The sequence below is a fragment of the Drosophila novamexicana genome, unplaced genomic scaffold (genome assembly GCF_003285875.2).
Source record: "Drosophila novamexicana strain 15010-1031.04,08,12 unplaced genomic scaffold, DnovRS2.1 tig00000485-arrow-pilon, whole genome shotgun sequence".
Classification (NCBI taxonomy): Eukaryota; Metazoa; Arthropoda; class Insecta; order Diptera; family Drosophilidae; genus Drosophila; species Drosophila novamexicana.
The window spans coordinates 1,794,397-1,814,395 of NW_020824808.1; the positions used below are offsets into that span (position 1 = coordinate 1,794,397).

At 45.7% G+C, this 19,999-nt stretch overlaps 4 protein-coding genes across 8 annotated transcripts; 2 read left to right on the forward strand and 2 right to left on the reverse strand.

Moving 5' to 3' along the window:
• Nucleotides 1-95: 95 nt before the first annotated feature.
• Nucleotides 96-11,094, reverse strand: LOC115761538. 5 transcript variants are annotated; one of them, XM_030703320.1, is made up of 15 exons: nt 9,860-11,093; nt 9,710-9,796; nt 9,468-9,646; nt 9,240-9,401; nt 9,009-9,154; nt 7,843-8,425; nt 6,982-7,776; nt 6,885-6,911; nt 6,165-6,245; nt 5,979-6,103; nt 3,421-5,916; nt 2,533-3,345; nt 1,573-2,468; nt 556-745; nt 96-490 (listed from the first exon to the last, which is right to left on the reverse strand). In XM_030703320.1, the coding sequence occupies exons 1-15, from the start codon at nt 10,568-10,570 to the stop codon at nt 120-122; spliced, it is 7,662 nt and encodes a 2,553-aa protein (XP_030559180.1). In that variant the 5' UTR covers nt 10,571-11,093; the 3' UTR covers nt 96-119. The 5 variants fall into 5 exon arrangements, 4 of the variants coding, with proteins under 4 accessions (XP_030559180.1, XP_030559179.1, XP_030559178.1 ...); XM_030703319.1 differs by having other exon boundaries at nt 9,468-9,658; XM_030703318.1 differs by having other exon boundaries at nt 2,533-5,916.
• A 968-nt stretch (nt 11,095-12,062) lies between these two features.
• On the forward strand, nt 12,063-13,989 carry LOC115761304 (L-dopachrome tautomerase yellow-f2-like). The gene is made up of 4 exons (XM_030703031.1): nt 12,063-12,302; nt 12,508-12,915; nt 12,981-13,639; nt 13,701-13,989. Exons 1-4 carry the CDS (start codon nt 12,152-12,154, stop codon nt 13,839-13,841), a joined length of 1,359 nt encoding a protein of 452 aa, XP_030558891.1. The 5' UTR covers nt 12,063-12,151; the 3' UTR covers nt 13,842-13,989.
• Nucleotides 13,990-14,108: 119 nt separating this feature from the next.
• LOC115761303 (flocculation protein FLO11) lies at nt 14,109-19,882 on the reverse strand. The gene is made up of 8 exons (XM_030703030.1): nt 19,568-19,882; nt 19,296-19,516; nt 18,633-19,234; nt 18,509-18,560; nt 15,652-17,139; nt 15,445-15,586; nt 14,980-15,138; nt 14,109-14,916 (listed from the first exon to the last, which is right to left on the reverse strand). The coding sequence occupies exons 1-8, from the start codon at nt 19,739-19,741 to the stop codon at nt 14,701-14,703; spliced, it is 3,054 nt and encodes a 1,017-aa protein (XP_030558890.1). The 5' UTR covers nt 19,742-19,882; the 3' UTR covers nt 14,109-14,700.
• Nucleotides 17,417-18,544, forward strand: LOC115761305. Its single transcript, XM_030703032.1, has one exon. It carries the CDS (start codon nt 17,459-17,461, stop codon nt 18,488-18,490), a length of 1,032 nt encoding a protein of 343 aa, XP_030558892.1. The 5' UTR covers nt 17,417-17,458; the 3' UTR covers nt 18,491-18,544.
• Nucleotides 19,883-19,999: the final 117 nt, after the last annotated feature.

Genomic DNA, 19,999 nt, shown 5'->3' on the forward strand with positions numbered 1-19,999 from the left:
AATGTTTGCGTTATGTTGGCCAACACGGGCGCGCGGATGTATGTGAACGATGTTTGTGTGTGTGTGTTTGTGTTTGTATTGTTGACATTGAAGCAACAGTTGTCATGGTCATTGCCACTTTACCACCAAGTAGCACCAACTCCACCGCCACCCGCTGTTGCATCTGCTACGGCCGCATCTCCCGCAGCGGCTGCTGCTCCATTTAGACGCGCGCACTGTTCCGCATCGCTAGCCGCGGCGCTTGCTATTTGAAGGGCGCTCATGTTCTGCACAAATGCCTCGAGTGCCACATTCTCGTCGTGACTGTAGGGGGACGTGCGCTGGCTGTGCGGACTGCGACGCAAGAATTCATTCAAGTCGCTGCCAACGCTGGCGGGCTTTGAGCCAGGCGCCGGCTCAAAGTCATAGCCAAAGGGATCCTGTGCCGCCGCCGCGGACGGTTGTGGTAAACGTGTCAGCATATTACCTTGCACAAACAGGTGGCTGGAGTCTGCAGAGCATAAAGTGCACTTGAGTAATGTGTGTAACTGAGACAGGATTCAATATGGGACTTACCACTACCAAAATCGGCGGCCACATTGTCGCAGTAGCTGTTGCAGGCGCTGGCCTGCGATGACTGCTGTTGCTCGTAGGCATTTGTGGAGCACGAGCGATTGCCAAACACGGTTGTTATCTCCACGTGATGTGGCGATGGGGATGTGTTGTTGCGCGTGAAGTTGGACTCCGATATGTTGTGTATGGAGACCTGTGAGAAAAAGTATACAAATTAATAAAGGATTTATCGAAGTCGCATCGAAACGAATTAATCGCAATGGCTAAATTGTTTTATATGCCAATCAGAATGAAGAAAAGCTGGATGCAAACATTCTATGTTTCAGAATTTTGTTATACATTTTTATGCCTCGGCTTATCTTTGATCAGTTGCATAAAAACTCTAATCAGAACTGCAAACGATCGAAATCGGGAGAAATATGAGGTCGCTCGGCGATTCTGACTAATAGAAAGGAACGCAAGTTACAGAGCAAGTTTATAGCCTAAAATATATACTTTTGATGCATATAAAATGTTTTAATATTTCTCAGCTCTCAAATTATTCGCATTGGCTAAGTTCTTTCTGTGCATTCCAATTAGAATTTAAAAACATCGAAAAATTGATGAAACAAAAATCAGAATTTTCAACAGTTTTCTATATGATTTTTAAACTTCACTAATCGATATAATTGAACTGAATATTTTAAATATTTTTTTTTCTTAACTTTCACAATTTGATTGTTATAAAAAACTGGAGGAACTAAATAAAATATAACAATCACAATTCTTAAAATGCTCTCAAAAATTATATTACACCAAAATATTTTTGATGCATATAAATATGTGATGAAACTCAAAAGACTCTGACTCTTATATAGCACAGCAAGAAACCCACTTAAATATATATATAAATGTACATATATCGAACTTCATTTAAGACGAATAGAAAGAGAAATATGTTGGCGATAGTTTTTCAAATGGCACATGATCCTTTCGGAACATATTCGTTTGACTTGGCCAGAGTGGCTCGCAGGAACGCACCTCGTTGTTGAGATGCTGGCCCGGTATCAAATTCTTGAGGAACGCCGCATCGTCATAGCGTATGACGCCAGTGTTTGGTATGCCCTCAAGATAGGAATTGAAACCGGTGATGGTTGGCGGCGGCGAATCATCGCCACAATTATGATGCATGTGACAATCACCAGGAGCACCAGGCCCGGCGCCACCAGCTGCCACAGACGAGGGGAACACCTCGAAGCCATTGTAGTAGCTCGATTGTTGGTATTTCTCCTGGAGCGTGGAGCCCGCTGGACCGGCGGCACCAAACTCCGATGCTGTTGGCTGGCCAAAGCTGGACCAGTGGCTCGACGCGGACGAGTTGTTGTCTTTGGTCTTCTGCTTCAGCTCGCTACCAATGGCGGACAAACATTTCTGCGCCTGCTTTGGACGGGCAATGACGGCCGCATCACCCACCAGACGACCAGGACTGCCCAGGGAAACGTTTGTGCAGCTAATACTGATATTGTTGTGCGTGTCGACAATGCCACCACCGCCGCCACTGCTGCTGTTGCTGCTGCTGCCGCCACTGGCTGAGCCACTGGAAAAGTATGAGAAATTGGTGGGCGCAGCTGGAGCTGTTGATGGATTTGGAGCGTTGCCGCCGCCGCCGCCGCTGCCGACGGGTGTGACAACCAATGGCGGCGACGATAGCTTCTGCTGTGTGGCACGCGCCGCCTCGGCCACCGCCTCCTGTGGCGTGTAGTAGTTGACATTGCTGCCGAACTGGCGATAACCACCCATGGCCAGGCCATTGGTGACAGCCTGATGCAACGCCGGATTGCGTATGGTGAACATGCCGTTCTCATTTTTAATAATCGCGGCCGGTTGATCCATGGGCATTGGTGCGGCAATTGGCAGACCCGCGCCATAAGCCCGAACTGAAAATAAAAACGAAAAAATATTATATTTTTAAGCATGAGCATAAGCATTGTGTTCCTGTACCTGGCGGAATGGGATTCAGATTGGGCAACATGGCACCCGGCACGGGCCCATTGTTGACTCCCTGATGGAACATGGGGTTACGAAGCGTTATGATGCTACCACCAGCACTCGCCTCCATAATGGGCGCTGGGCTGAGCGTGTGCTGCTGTGCCTGCTGGCTGTCTAAGTTGCCAGCACGCTGCTGCTTGTTGCCAAGGGCGGCGCCACCGCCCACACCATTGCCGCCCGACTTGCCACGGTTGCGGCGACGTCGGCGCGAAGACTTACCGCTGGCAGTGGCGGCAGCAGCTGCAGCTGCCACATTGTTATTGCCATTGGGCGCCGCATTTAGCGGCTGGCAGTTAGAGCGATTCAAGCGCGGATTGGCCTCCACCATTATGACGCCACCGGCGGTATCCATGCCCGCCGCATTGCCGGCATAGTAGCCGCCCATGAGATGTGCCTGATGCTGCTGTTGCTGCAGCGAGTGGTGCTGCTGCTGCTGCTCAGACAACGGCTTGGATAGCTTCCGTATGGACTCGCTTTTTTGGCGCAATTGTTCGCTTTTGGCTGGATCCACCTTGGTTAGCGTTATGCCAGGCGGCAGTGAAAGATGCTCCACCTGTACACCGCGGTTCAACTGATCCATGATGCTGCAATTGGCCTGCTGCTGTTGCTGCTGCTTGCTGGAAGAGCCGCTGCCAATGCGCAGATGCTGCATTTGTTGGACCAGCGTGCTGGCATAGCTGCCGGCATGCGGTGGCAGCGGCGGTGGTATGGCAACTTCGTTGGGATTGAAATAGCCCATGTTATGGGGTATGCCCGAGAGATCCTCTGGAAAAGCAATCAGATTCGGATTGAGATTTGAATTAGTGCTGGCCATCTTCAGCGAGTTGTAAAAGATTTTACCCTGTTTCTGACCACGATGTCCGCGCTTGCCGCGCTGCGAACGCTTTGAACTCTGCCCGCCGCCCTCCGCGGCGTTCGAGGAGCAGGTGCTATTGCTGTTCACATGCTGCTGTGACTGCTGGCTGCCATTTGCTGGCTTAGAGCGTCCACTGCCTCGTCCGCCACGGGATTGCGACACGCGATGCCCATTGACCGCTTGGCCGTTTCTGTCCGCTGCCTGCGTAAGTCCTTGTCCATGACTGGATTTAGACTTGCGCGTGCTGCCATTTAGATGTGACTCGGACGCACGCTGGCTTTGATTCTTAGCCTGCGCCGGCGGCGGCTGCTGCTGGGACGTTTGCTTGCGCTGATTAGCGGCTGGCGCTGTCGTCGATTTGTTTGACTGCTGCTGCTGCTGCTGAGGTGCCTGCGCACGAGGTGGCGGTGCCTCAGCTTTAGGCTTCTTGATGGGCGCCGCCGGCTTTTGCTTGGAATTTGGCATAGCTGCCGCTGGCTTGGGCGCAATGGCTTGCTTGACTTGTGGTTTCACTGGCGGCGGCGGTGCAACCACAGGCGGCTCCACATACTGTTCCGCTTCGCTGCCCGTTTCCCACTCACCATCCGAAGAGTCCTGCACATGCAAAGATTTGAACGGATTGTTATCTAACTGACCCTGATCCAGACGTGGTTTTAGGCGCTTGTGTCTTTTAACAGACTCCGGCGCCGGCGCCGTCTCGGGCTGTGCCTGCGCCTGCACTGGCATTTGTTTGGGGGGCGGCACTTCGACCACATTTTTGTTGGCATTCTTGGCCGCCGTCTTCTTGTTTACCGTTGCCTTGGGCTTGATGCTGCATACAGAGTTCTCACGCGTGTTGACGGCGCTGCTTTGCGGCGTCTGCGACTTGGAGCTGCTGCTGCCGGAGCTAGAACTGGATGCGATTGCTGTTGGCGCTGCTTTTTTGTTTGGTTTTTTATTCTTTGATTTTGCCTCCAGTTCAGCAGCAGCAGCGGCGGCGGCGGCTGCTGCTGCTGCCGCAGCCGCTGCGGCTGCCCGTTTAGCCTCCTTTTTCTTGGCCTTAGCGCTCTTCTCTGGCATAGGCGCCGCAGCTGGCGCAACCGGCGCTGGGTTCCTTGTCATTGGCTGGACAGCAGAGGCCACCATGTGACCGTTGACAAAGGTATAGAGCAGCTTGTCCTCATCCGGCGAGCTGCCCTTCGCCACAACGGTCACCTGCTGCTCGCCGCCGGCGTGCGGCAGCTGTACGCGACGTATGGTGACGATGCGCTTGGATGGATCAGCGGTTATGGCATTGGCCGCCATGGCGGCGATCACATCACGCGGCAAGTGTTGCTGCTGCTGTTGTTGCGGATGAGGTGGGGCATAGCACACGGGTGTGTGGGATGACCCAATGTGAGGTGGAAAGTACGCGGCTGAGCTGATAAAATTGGGGTAATGCGCTGCTGTGGCAGCAGCTGCTGCTGGTGGTGGTAATGTATCCATTGTTGTGCTTATAAGACCACCCTTTAAAATCTCGTCTAGCTGAGCCAGCTTGGCTAGTTGCTGCTCCTTGGTGGGCAGATAGGAGAACTTAAATTCGCTGTTCGCCTGCTTAACAGTAGCAATAAGCTCCAAGATAACTGTTTCCACTTTGGCCTTGGCACGCTGCAGATTCTTAATGTTGGCCTCCAGTTCGGCAATGCGTTTCTTTTCGCGTTTGCGGCCGCCAGCAGCCGTTAAGGTTTTCATTTCATATTTGTCAATGAATTCCTTGAAATAGATATCGAGGAACTGACTGCGCAAATCCTCCAGCTCCTTGATGCGTTTCTCCTCCTCCTTTCGCTGCTTTTGCTTAGCTTTTTTGGCTGCCTTCTTGGGATTTGTCGTTTGCGGCTGCTGCGGTTTGCCTTCAATGAAATTTAGCGTCTCATTGATCCAGCGCTTTTGGTCCTGTTCGCGTGTATAGCTGCCCAGAAATTCGGCAAAATCCTGCATCATTTCCTCTTTGCTGTAATTGCTTAGGTCGGCGGGCAAGCTACCAGCGCTGCTGCTGCCACTGCCGCTAGCCGTGGCATCCGTGTGCATCTGTATGCTCTTGCAGAGACTGTCCAAACAGAGCAGACTATTATCGCCATCCTCAATATTCTCGCCAATTTCGTTGAGTGCCGCCGCGGCGGCAGCAGCAGCTGCTGCCGCTGCTGCAGCGGGCATTTTACGTGTGGCCGCCTGCACCTGCGCCGAGGCAACCACCTTGAGTGTGGGCGGCTGCTGTGTGGTCACTGGATCCGGCCTTTTAGTTGCAGCTGGCTCGACGGCTTGCACCTTTGGCACCAGTGGTTTGGCCACCGCCGACGCTTCCTGGCCACTCTTGCTCTTCCGATCATTGACAATCTGTGTGAGTTTCTTACGCAAGCGATCGCGCGTCTCGTTGAAGCGCGCATGATTGCACTCCTTCTTGACACGCTTTTTCGAGTGGTTCTCCTTGCAGGGCTCCCCAATGTCCGCGTAATCAGCACAGCCTGCGCAAAACAAAATAATGATAACTTAAGTTGTTTCTTGATATTATATTAGAGCTGCTCACATTTACGCATCTTTTCCTTGCATTTCTTGGAGTTGTTCGAGTCGTTGCCGGCGCCCGTCTGCGTCGTTTCGTTTATCTTTGACTTGTTTGCCAGACTTGTGGTGCTATCCGGTTTACCCCGTTTGCTGCACAAAAAAGGCGAAATATTATTTTAAGTGCTTTTGTTTTGATTCATGTGCTACCTACATCATTTGCGAGTCATGCAGCTTCATCAGATGATCCACGCCAAATTGCATTTTCTCGATGTTGGCGTCGCCGAGTGTGAAGCTGGGCAAAGGAAAAACCACTTAATATGAATAAAAACTATCATGCGATATCGAGGTGTATTGCATTCAAGGCAATAGATTAATCACAAGTGTATAATTGCCTGAAACAGACTGACAATTGACTATATTTTGTAGATTGGCACTTTTAACAGAAGCTCCTTTGATTGCAAGATTTGTTTTTTTTTTAAATTAAAATTAAGAAAATTCATGCTCCGGTTCAAATCCAGCAGCAATTTTTAATGTTTATGTTTATAATGTTATGTCATCAAGTAATAAGTTTTTGTGTTTCTTACAAACACTCTAATGCTTGACCGGTTGTTTATACGGTTGATGCATGATATAGTCTAATGTGTCTTTGTTTTAAAGTTTGATGTACCTTTCAAAATACAGAAATTAAATTTTTGACCAATGGTTCTTGAAACACACTATATATGACAAAATCTTATTTAAGGATAGCTGGCTTTATCTCAGCGTCTGACTGATTCGACAGTCCCTAAGAAACTCATATCCAAAGAACTGTTGATGCACATCAGGAATTTTTAGGCCCTACATTGTTGGAGATGCGATCTTTAATGCGTTCGACATATGGCCACAAAATTAGTATATCTTTTAAAAAAAAATTAGGTAAAATCAAACTTACTCGTCCGTAATCTTGAAAGGCGAGTAGCTGAAATGTTAAATAATATTATTAATAATTTGTCATATATGGGAGACCAATTTAAAAAATTGTAACATACCCAATGACCTGCGCCAAAAACTGCTCAAAACGTCCATCGTCTTTGTCACCGACGACGCTGTTTGGACGCAAGCGCAAATCACCCTTGAGCAGCTCCAGATGCTTAAAGTCCGTAGCTGAGGAATTGAACTTGACAAAGAAATTGGCATAGATCGACAGCACAAAGGTCCAGTAGGTCTTGTAGACATAGTGCTGATTCTTGAGCTCCTGCAGTTCCGCGGGACTAGGTGCCAGCTTGCGATTAAAGAACATCAATGATGGCAGCGTGGTGCGCAGCTCCTCGCGCGAAAATGACAACGGCTGAAAGCATCGCAATAGATGCTTGGTCAGTGGCGGAGAAAGTTCATTGGCAAGGATTTTGCGTGCCAGTTGGCAAGCGGAGACTCGGCAGTTTTCTCCGCAAAAGAACTGCGGCTCGATGCTATCATAGCGATAGCGTTTACGCGTGGCCAAATGCTGAAAAACAGCCCATGCCACGTGATATGTGGTGCGCAATGCGGTATCCATCTCCTGACGCCGCAACGTCACACCACTCGGCTCATCCCCAGCTCTACAGATAGCTGCAGCTGCTTCGTTCGGCTGTTCGCTGCTGCGACGCTGTTGTGCGGCTGCGGCGCTTGTGCTAGCAGCCACATTATGTTTGGCCTCATCGCTCGTACAGGTGCTCAAAATTTTCGATTTCATCAGCTTGGCGTCTTTCTCAACAATGCCGAGTGTTGTGCACTTGGCACAATGGCCGGCTTGTCGCGGCATTAGAGGTGTACCAGCAATGGAGCAAGTAATGCATTTGCAGTTCCTTGAAACAAAATAGAATGTTTGTTAATAGTTGAAAAGGCTGCAGTTCTATCGATGAATCACTCACTCATTATGGTGTTCCAGCATTGCATTACACTTCTTGCATAGGTCCTCGTGCACCAGCTTATTTGGCGGATCGTAGAAACCGTCGGGCCATTTGAGCTTGGTGAATGCCATTATATTCTTCCAAGCCAGCTGACGATCAACAATACGCTGAAAATCTATGAACTCATCATCACTGATATCCGGCAGCGAGAAGGAAGTGGCATCCATAACGACCTTATCGAATATGTTATACACATCGAGCAGGCCCATGCGACGATCGTGCTCCGTCGGCGACAAGTTGAACTTGTTTAGCTCCATCCAAATGTCCGTCCAGCGGCGCTCAATGGAGTGCATATGCTCATCGAACAGCATATAGCGTTTGATCAGCGCCGATGTCTGAGATGAGCCCTCGCCCTCCTTCAGCGATAATATGCATGCGAGCATGGTGTCGCCCAGCGGATTGAACACATGTTGCTGAAAGAGTCGCTGACACAATAGCACCCAGGAGAGCTTGAACTTGCGCAGAAAATCGTTCTCAAAAGCGAACAGGCTAAGTGAAATCTTCTGTGAGATGCAGTTCAAATCGGAGTAGCCGTCCAATAAATCTAAATGAAAATAAATTAAGTGGGTTATAATACAGAATTAATCGAAATCCAAATGTTTGAAAAAAAACCAACAAATAATAGCAATGCATGATTGGGTAATCTGATCTTAACCATAAAACGTCATTGTTTATATAACTTAACTTTCAATCGATCGTTCTAATGGAAGATATTTGATATTGTAGTATGATGTTTATATGTTTTTGTCAAAATGTAAGGATCGTCATTTAATTTATATTTTTATGAAATCTGTATAATTCAGTGGTTTGATCAGACAAATTCCACATAAACTTTTCACCAGAATTTTTTTAAACTATGCTAAAACTAAATTGAAACTGATTTTGGACTACCAGATAGCCTAGAAATAATTAGACTAAGGCGGTTAAGAATTTATCTACCCTATGGTGTTGAGATGAATCATTCAAAGCGCTGCACATTTTGTGGAAAATGGTGATGCTCCTTACAGGAGTATGAGAAACGAAATTGACCATTGTATAACCCTAAGGGTCTCAGATTTAAAATTAGTATGGTATAATAAAATACAATATTTTGATCACTCTTTTTCATTAAACTGTGTGCAACCTACATGTGAGCATCTTTTCGGCAGATATCTTCTCGTTCTCCTGCACATTTTGAGCAATTTCGATCATGCCCTCGGAAAATGCCTTAACAATGCACTCAACATTATAGGCGAGTATTTGTAGCAGCAGCATCGGATTATTGGCCATCAGTCTGCAAGCAAATTAGGAATGTATATTTGATAATATGATATATATATATATATATAGGCGTAGTACAAACAATTAGATCAACTTACATGGCGCTGAATAGCACTAATATCATATTATCAGAGATCGCAGTATCATCAATAAAATCAAGATATTCGGCATTTTTATCGTAGAGAAAACCGCTTGTAATCCAATAGATTTGCTTATTGGACTCCAATAGCTTCTCGAATTTGTTATAGGCAGCATCATTTCTAAAATAGAAATATACAACATAAGAGTATGTTATTTATTTATTGAATGGAATGTTGCCAACTTACTTCAACATGGGGCTGTATGCCTTAATAAGCACATCGAGCAGCATGACGACCATGTGGGCAGCCTTAAATTGATCCATCATAATGGCCATAATTGTTTCGCGATATTCGAGACATTCCTTGCAGGAACAAAATGTAAAGAACTCCTCCTTACAATGTTTAACAAATATCAAGGCAAGATTCTGAAAATAAAGCTGCAATGGATTAGGCTTCAGCATGACAGTTTCAAGGCAATAGAAGCACACCGTAATTGCACGATGATGTCCGTCGGCACTGCGCAATGGATTGATCTTTGGATCCTCTGAGAATAAACGCATATTCTCAATAGCCATCTGCAAGTTGCGAAAACTCAATTAACTTGTGTACACAATCGAATGGAATTCTGCTGTACATACCAAATACGAGCGCCTTTCTTCGTTTGGATCATTGCTTTTGGGCTTGCATTCGTGGAGCAACTTATCGCTTAGCTCCATCTCGATAACATTGTCCTCGCGCAGGCTCCATTGCATTAGCGTAACGACTTCCTTGTATACTACATCCGATTTTGGCGCTGGCGCGTACGGATCGAACGGCGGCAGCGCCAGTATCGTGTGCAGCGTGTTTATAATGTTGCCCTCGGGAAAATTGAGACGCTCCAGCAGCTGACACGGTGGTGGGTGCTGGCTGGCTTTGTTACCTGCCTGCTTCGATTGGAGGGGCAATGGCTTGTTGGCGCTGAGCGCCTCTCGCATTGCCGCCAATGCATCACATTTCAGCGGCATGGTGTCGCCACAAATGCGCGGGGTGGCCGCATCAATGGACATTTTCATGCTCACATGATAGCAAGAGGCGGCGTCCAGTTCACCGTTGACAACAGCCTCGGCGGCAGCCACCACATTCGCATCGATGCTGCTGGTACGGATTTTGGCCTTGGCACCCTTCGGCTTGGAGCTGCCGCTGCTGCTGCTGCTGCCGCTGCAACTGGGACTGGCGTCGTCCTCGTTGCTGCAACAATTCATGCAAGTTGTTGCTGCGGCTGCTGCATCTGCTGCGTCTGGCACCTGTAACGTGGTGGTAACAGGCATTGTCTTGATGTACGTCAATGCCTTTTCCACTTGTTCAGCCATGTTTATTTAATTTTAGAAATTTGTATTTTTTATATATTTTATTTGTATTTATTTTTGGTCACACTTCTTAACATTGAGCCCCTACGTCAATTAGGCTAAAACGTAGCCATGGCTTTTCGCGTAACAAAAATTTGAGTATGTGCGACGCATTATTATACAAATCACAGATGCACTTCCGTGGTGGAGACACTTTCACTCGCCTCGTCTCGACCGACCGACCGACCAACCGACCGTCGTTTTCGTTGCTGTTGCTGGCGAGTCTGTGTTTGTGTGTATTTATGTGTGTGTTGTGTCGAAGAAGTCTCTCACATACAGCAAAATGAAAAGAACGCAACGCGTTTTTTCCCAAACGCGCGCGCCTTCAACGAGCTGTGCGCGTTTCTTGGCGTTCGACAATTTGATACGATTACCTTGAAGCGCTTTTAGCCTAATTCGACTGCTGTGCAGTTAAGTATATAGATTTATTAAACAAGTGAAATGTTTGGGATTTTTCGTTTTTGTTTCGCTCGTCGTCCGTTCGGTGCAATTGCAATTTTCTGCCTTCACAGTGTGTGTGTGCGTGTGTGTGTATGTACGTGAGCGTGTTTGTATTGGCTCAGCGTTGCACTGCGGTCGATCAGACGAATAGTGGTCGACGATATACATACACAATTGGTGTGTTATCGATAGACCAGTATTGACATAAGCAGGTGGAGACATTGAGTGCGAAATATACGTTACAAACAAAAATTGCATTTGAATATACCAACTACTACATTATTGCATGTAATTTAATAATAATAATAATATGATATTTTAAATGCTCTTAGGTTCAAATATTTAATATAATGGAATACCTAATGTGTAGTGACCATTTTTGTCAATCTCTATGTTGACAAAGATGTTTTTATCGGGGCTTAAAGCGTCTACATTTTTTTTATTATTATGTAGTGCTATCACTTACACATAGAGTGTAATTGGTCTTGTGCATGATTTACGGGACATACATACAATTATAGAATAATTTGCCGCCTAAAGTTATGCAATAAAAGTTGTTCTGGGCCTGGGAGTGCTCATGTTAATCCCCTAACATTTAAATGAAAGAAATATATGCCCTTTTGAACCACTAAATATGTAAATTGAAATCTTATTACATATGTATGTGTTATATTCAACCTAAACTTATTTTCTCATTTTAATGAGAAACAAAATAAGCTAAATGTTTTTCTTAACACTCTAAAAACGATTGAAGAACTCAACGTTCAAAGTTTGCTGGATAAAACCGGAAACATGACTAAAATAAATATTGAAATAAGTGAAGTACCCCGCTGCATTTTGGCACGATTTAATGTCGAATCAAGTTGCCTATATATTTATTTATATGCAGCATATGAGAAAACAGGTTTCCGGCTTGTGTGCACAATTCTCAGCCAATGATGTCTTATCAATTGTTTGCGATGCTCCCAGTTTGATTTCAAAGCACTAAACACTGCTGCCTCCAGCGGTTAACTCAGTTGTCGCTTAGACGTTGGCACGGAAAGCTCGAATTCCGGCTAATAGACTGAAATTACGTAAAATCAGAATACAAAAAAGAAAAAAACGATGTCAAGAACGTTGTTTTTGCTATGCGTACAATTGTGGCTCGTGCCAACCTTTGTGCATGGAGATGGCCTGATAGAGGTCTTCAAATGGAAGCAAATGGATTTCTACAATCGCGGCGATGGCCAACACGGTCGACGCCCGGATCCGTCAGGTAAATCACAATACAACACATGTATCTTTATCAGCATAAGCTGTAAGTTCAATAGTTCAGAGTTTCTATAGAAACGGCTATTCTATTTTATTTGCAAACTATCTAAAAAACTGATGAGCACATTCACACATTGGAAGTGTTTTCAACATTTTTGTGCATATCTTTCATAGTATTGATGTTAATTTTGAGGTGTTTTCCCCACCAGCGCCAGTCGTGTTCCCAGATCGTTATGGTCGGGAGAGACCTGTGCGAGCAAAACGTGAGGTGTTCACCTCGCGTGATATACCCGAGGGGTTTAGCGCGCGCAGCGATTTCAATAATGGCGATGCCGCTCCATACATACCCTACAACAATGTGCCAATGGGCGCTACACATTTTCGAGGACGCCTATTTCTCACCATGCCCAGACGACGTGTGGGCATTCCGTCGACCTTGAACTTTATAGACATGCGTCGTGATAGCAAACAGAACAGTCCCAAGCTCTACGCGTATCCCAACTTCGAATTGAATCAGTTTAATAAAAGTGCGCAGAATTTGGTCTCCGTTTACCGGACCACGGTGGATGCTTGCCAGAGATTATGGTTCATTGACACTGGCATGCTGGAGTATCCAAGTGAGACAAGGTCAAATTTATATTTAAAAAACGTAGATTTAATTTGTGATCTTCGCACTAACCAGATAATCGGCAGCAAATCAGACGGCCCAGCATTTGGATAGTGGACCTTAAAACTGATCGCGTAATCAAACGCTTTGATATACCGGAAAGCATTGTGGAGACGGGTCGTGGTCTGGCCAGCCTGACCATTGATATGGAATCGGCCGAGGAGTGTGGTCAGGCTTATGCCTATATTCCAGATCTGGTCAATAGCCGTCTGTATGTGTATAACCTGGCGACAGATCGCATATGGTCCTTTGCGCACAACTACTTTAACTTTGACCCTGTGGCCGGCGATTTGAACATAGGCGGTCAGTCTTTCCGCTGGGATGATGGCATCTTTTCCACAACATTGGGTGCACAGCAGCCGGATGGCAGTCGCGATGTCTACTTCCATGCGATGGCCAGCAATAATGAGTTTGTCGTTTCGAATCGTGTGCTACAGCTGGAGTCAAATGCGGCGCGTTCCGATCATGGCAACGATTTCCGCTTGCTGGGCAGCCGTGGCCAAAATAAGCAATCCACAATGCATGATTACGATCCGAAGACCGGTGTTATTTTCTATGCTGAAATACAAACGAATGGTGTGGGCTGTTGGAACACGAACCAGCCGTTCTCGGCGGCAAACCATGGTACCGTGGCATCAAATGAACAAACTATGATCTATCCCAGCGATTTAACGGTCAGAATACTTATAATTCATTTATATATATATTATTAATAACAAATTAAATTTCTTGCAGATCGATGAGGATGGCAACATTTGGATCATGACCAATTCGATGCCAATCTTCATTTACTCCACATTGGATAGCAACGTATATAATTTTCGCATCTGGAAGCAGAATGTAAATGAGGCCAAACGGAATACGGTCTGCGAGTAGGTTTTATGCATATGGAATTGCTTTAATGAACTTTTTGCAATGAAGTTACATAATAATATATTTATACTTGTATGTTGTAATAATGTAATAATTGTATACTGACAAAATATTAACACAAAAATTATATGGACATATATGTATAAAACAAATTAAAAAGCATTTACAAATATATCTTTTTAAAAATTGCCTAAATTTGAGTACTCAGTTTATCACATCTTAAAGTTACATAGATGTTTTTTATTTTTGCCATTAAAAACCTAATCGAATAAAGAACACATTATAAAAAATATCAAACAAAATCAGAGGCACTCTAATATTACATAAGGATACTAAGTTGCACAGTTTTGTATAATACGCGTGTGTATATGGTATGTGTATATTCAATTCAATTTACGAATATAAAATGTTTGAAAAGTATTCGAATTAGCATAAATACTTGTGATTGTTTACATTTTTTTTTGTTTTTGTAAATTTTCATAATTTTGTTTCTATAATATTCAAACAAATTTGACGTGTATATTCTCAAAGTGACCGATTTATATAGAGTTCTATATAAACTACTTATATAAAATTTGCAAAAATATATGTATATGCATTTCCGTTCATGCTTGGTTGTATATATATTTTAGTATAAAGTTACTCTACATATAAAAGATGACTATATAGCATTTCGTTCGCTTAAGTAAACATGCATTTTTATGTGGAAAATGGAATGGTTATCTGGCCCAGTGTTATACAAAAATATACACGTATAACATAGTATAACAGTTTCGAGTTTCTACATAGCTATATATCTCCCTATATATATATGTACTTATTTAAAACCGACCACTTTTGAAGTGAGGCTGTAGCCGACATTTTACTGTACTAGATAATCCTTGTAGCCGCGCAACGATTTCAGTTGCTTCTTCAATTTGGTTATCAAATCCGACGGTTGCACCAATATCGATATATCCCTGCCCACCGAATTTAGGCGATCGCGTATTTCTAAATCCTTGAAGAACAGATTTAACGGTCGACCGTTAATTTCCGTGAGTATCCAAAAAGTCAGCGTGCTGCCATCGCATGACTGAGCCTGTACAAAATTAATTAATAGAATTATCGTTAAGAAATTATTGAAAGCTTGTATGCTAGTCACCTTGGGCGGTAATCCATGCCTTGCCGCCAAGCTGTTGGGCACCACATCCACTATGGTTGAGGTATTGCCATCGCGTATTAGTCCCAAGCACTGACCGTCGCGATCTCGGCGTATGGCATAGGCACGACCAAATGGTATGCGACGCAGCAGTACTTCGACCTAAAAATAGAAAGTTCGAACCGAATACTAACTCATTGAAAACGGTAGCATTTATCTTATTAAGAATTTTTAAATTTTAAATTTCTTTTTGGATATGAATAAGCGATTTAAAGCGCCGTCTAACTGTCGGTAAAAACGACAGGTTTCATAAATTTAAAAAAACGCGCGCCCACTTCTACAGTATATGTCAAGAATAACGTAATCAGGCTATAAGTAAGCGCTACAGTAAATTCAAGTATTTTAAGGTTGGGCGTGTTCGCGGTTTAACAACTGCTAGCTGGTGCATATTCGCACTTTAATACTCACAAATAACGTGTTGGTATTGCGTATTATTTTGTTGGCCTCGGCGGCGCTGCTAATGCTAACGCCCGCAATGGAGAGCAGCTGGTCGCCAATGTGCAGGGCATTGTAGAGCACCGGATGTTCCTTTTGCTTCCAGCCAGCAATCCTGATTATGATTCGAATTCAAATTTATAGTTTTATTTTAATTTTGGGGCCATATGAGCTACTTACCAGACGCCCCCGAAGGCATCCACCCAGGCAATGGAGCCAACGCAGTCCTTGCGTCGCAGATTTAGACGCACACCACCCGGATGCATGATCTCTCGGCGCAGTTGCATAACTTGCTGTTCGCGCAGCGTCAATCGCTTATTGCTGCTGTTCGACTGTGCTGTTGCCTGTGGCGGAGATTGCATGCGAAAAGCAGCCGTTCCTGCTGCACTGCGTCCAGGCACAAACTCATTGTTGTTAGCGCCACGGTGACTGCTTGACTGCGTGGGTGCGCCGACTGAGGCGCCACGTTGTAGCGGCGCCTGCGCATCAGATGTGGAGGAGCTGCGCCTGCGCTGCTCGATGCTGTCCGTGTTGGTGCTGGCGGCAACATGGCTAGTTTGATCCCTTGTTCCATTGCTTGCGCTGGACGTACAGTGAGCAGCAACCTGCTCAATATTATTGTTGGCATTGGTGCTGGAGGCCTTTGGAGTTGTTTTCGTTTTGAGCGGCGTATTGAGTAGCTTTAGGTAGTGGAAATCGCGTCGACTGGGTCGCGAGCTTATGACCAGCTCAGTCAGGCCGCGCGTTAGTTGTGGCCTTGCACGCTCACTGTTCGGCGTGGGCGAGGCCACGGCAAGGCCACGACGTGGCAGTGCGGGACTGTTTTCCGCGCTGACAACAGCATTGCTTGGGGTTTGAACTGTGGCTTGGGCTACTTGGCTACTCGTGGCGCGCTGCTCACGAACAGCTGTGCTGGGGCTACTGCTGCAGCTGCTGATGGGAATACTCGACGAGAGGAAAACCTTCTCGTAGTGCACATTGCCGCTAATCACATTTGAGTCCAGCGTCTGTTCATTGTTAATGCGTATGTGCGTAACACCCGAGCTGTTGGCGCTAAGTATGATCTTCTTAGACATCTTAGGCGTAAGCGGTTCGCTGGCTGTCGGATAGCAGGTGCCGTAGACCGCCACAGTGGTAGCCGTGGGCTTTGGTGCCGGTGCGATTGTCTCGACATTGGGCAGCACGTGAACCATTGTGGTATTGGCATTGGCATTTGCTGCCGTGGAAGCATTTGAAGTTGGCGTATTGGAAGCATTCTGGTTTAATGGTATGGTATAGGGATTGCTGCAGCTGCTGCTGCTTGGCTGGCTCAGCACCTGTATCGTATTTGAATTGGACGGAATTATTTGTACGTTGCTTTTATAATCGTTTTGTGGCTTTTGTTGTTGCTGCTGGGTTTTCGTCTTGGCTTTTACATTGATCTCAGGAAAACGAAATATATCCGCAATTATCTTGTTTTTGGGCGGCAGTTCAGGCGGTTGCGCCTCGGTCGTTGTAGTAGTATTTGTTGTGTTGGACACTTGTATAATTGTTATATTATTATCCCCATTCTCCTCGACTGCGGATGAGTTAGTGACTGCCGCTTGTACTGTGGGCTGCGGGGATTTTCGTTGCGGCCTCTTGGACTTGTCAGCGGCGCCTGCCGACATGGAACGTGATGTTTGAGGTCTAAAGTTGAAAAAAAAGATGCATTTTTAAGAAACATGTATAATTAATAACCCTCAAAATAAAAGAACAAATATGTTTTGTAAATGTTTCTTGGAGGATAAGTTATTTGACTAGTTCAATCATTAAGGACTCGAATTCAAGTCCGCAGCGTGGGGTTAGATATTGGATATTTATAGATATTAATTTAAGATTTAATACTCTTGTAGATCCGTCAGGTGAATTACAAAGCTCGTATTTGCTTAGTTTAGCAGGTCAGGCTTACGTTACAGTTGCCGAAAGTCAGTTCAAACAAATACATAAAATATATTTTTGAAAAAAAATGACTGAAACATTTGCTTTAACAGATGAAAAGCTGGACGAGCTATTCGTCAAGCAGGTGGGCAGCGTGACGCAAATAGTGGAAAGGTTGCCCCGCAATAATGTTATTATGTCCACATGCGCACGTTGGTTCAAGATCTTTCAGCATGCCACGCCCGAGGAGAAGTTTGCGCGAAACTGTATGTTGCTGTTGTTGCACAAGCAGCTCAACGATCAAAACACACTGAGTTATCCATTCACCGATGCGCGCAGCTGCCATCGGGATCTGCGGACGCTGCATCAGATGAGCATTGCATTGCACCATACAAGGGAAAGTGTTGATGATGATGATGATGACTGCGATAGTTTCTGCAGCATGGAGTATAGTTCGCCTATCAGTATACATTCCTCAGGCATTAGCTGCAGAGAGAATGTGATGCAACGTCTGGAAAATGCCAATAAGCTGTTGGCGGAGCAAAATGCAGCAATGTCTGGTGAGCTGCAGGTCTTGCAGTTGGAGAAAGAGAGTTTGCTGCAACGTCGTCAAAGCTTTTACGCCAAAGCCGAGACGCTGCGCAATCATAATAATATGTATGGTAAGGAGATTGGTTATATGAAGCATATTTTTGCCTGTTCAGCCGTAACGGCTCTGAAGCTGTTTGTGGAACCAACTTTTGTACAGCCGATACATTATTTTGTGACGCTTTTCTCTGTTCTGTGTGAAGATCAACAGGACCGGACGCATTTTGAGCAGCTGGATAAGCAGTTGGGATGGATACTGCACGCCCACATGGACTACTATACGCGCCTATCAATACAATATCAGGTCGGCAGGGCATACGATGAAATGCGTGCCAAGGTGAGCAAACGCTACAAAAAGGTGCTCAACATGCAGGAAGCAACTCGGATGGAAGAGCTGTCTCTAGTGGCCATGCGCCATCTGATGATGCTGCGAAAGCTCTTTCTGGATAGCTACAAAGGCGACAAACTTGCAAAACGGACGGTGCTCAAGTTCTTGCAAGAACGCCATGATGAGCTAGCTGAGGGGTTGTAATGGGTTTTCTACATTTACCTGGGTATTAAACGTTCGCATTGAATCATTTGGTCGAAATTTAAGATTTGATCTGTAACAAAAAGTTTGTTGCAAATATTGTTAAATTGTTGATGCTGAGCTATAATTGAGCACGGGCACTTACCCGCTGATATGCGCTGCGTAGATGCAGCAGCTACATCCACGCGTACTCCATTTCGCAATATGGGCGTTAGAAACTCTTCATCGGACACATGTAAATCAGCTGCAGTTTCCCTTGGCAGTTCAGTTGCAATTGCATGGGGCTGTTGAGCGTCCTCCTGTTCCTCGGCGACAGCTGTCGTCGCTGTGTCGTTAATTTGTTCGCTGTACGTGCTAATCGGATCCGAGAGCATATTGAGCAAATGTTGTGTTAGGGTATTAGACATGGCCGTTGTTGGGGGCGGCGGTGGCGGCGGCACTAATGCTGCTGTTGTTGTTGTTGCGACAGCTTCTATGACTGGTGCCGGCGCCACAGTGGGTGCAGCTCGGGATATCTGTTCATTGGCGGCTGCCGATTGATGCTGATGAGCCGGAATACGCTCCACGCCTGGCACTATGGCCGCCGGTACTGGCGGTGGTGCAGGCAACGGTGATGTTGGATCGCGTGTGGGCAGCAATGGAGCGCGCACTTCAGGTAACTTTGTGTATAGGTTTTCACGTGGCGATAGAATTTTCATTTCGCGCAGCTTGGCTCGCAACGTTTCCACCCATTCTTGCATAATCTCCCTGCGGTAGGCCAATAAAATATTGTTAACGCAATTGCAATTAAGCATTGAGCGCAACTTACCATGAAACGGCATGAAAGCGCAACACCTCATTGCTGAGCGTTACAACAAATTCAAACTCATGGGAATTGGGTATGAGGGCGTGTGATATGTGCAGCGTGTCCCGCAGCGATACAGCCCATTCAGGCATATGGGCTGCCGCCTGGCGTGGCTCTGCATAACCCTCCAGCAGTGCTTCGGTGTCATCGTGTACGCAAAATACCACCCAGCTGCACTCTGATTTCTGCAAGTCAATTGATTATCAACCTGCAAGATAAATTGTTTAACTGTTTACCTTGGGACCTACGGTTAACTTTTTGCCATCGGCCGTCAGTCGTTTTAACCACGTATTCTTATGTATTTCACGAAATTGCGCCGCGCTAGCGCTTGAAGCGATTGCAGGTGCATTTGCAGGTGTTGTTGTCGCAGTTGTGTTTGCAGCTGGCACTGCTGCAGCAGCCGCAGCCATCTCTTTAGCCTGCCTTGCTCTGCTGCTTGTTGCTACAATGCGCGCTGATTGATTGCACTCAAAATATTTCACATTTCACACAATTTATTGCAAAATTTTCTGCATTCGCTTTAACAACAAAATCAACCAGAAATTGGCGACGACGCCATGTTTGCTATCAGCAATGTTTTATCGACTGCTTTTCGATAAGTATCGTTTTAAATTGCACTAATTTGTGCACGGCCTGACTTGGCGTTGCCAGATTTAGTACAATTGCGT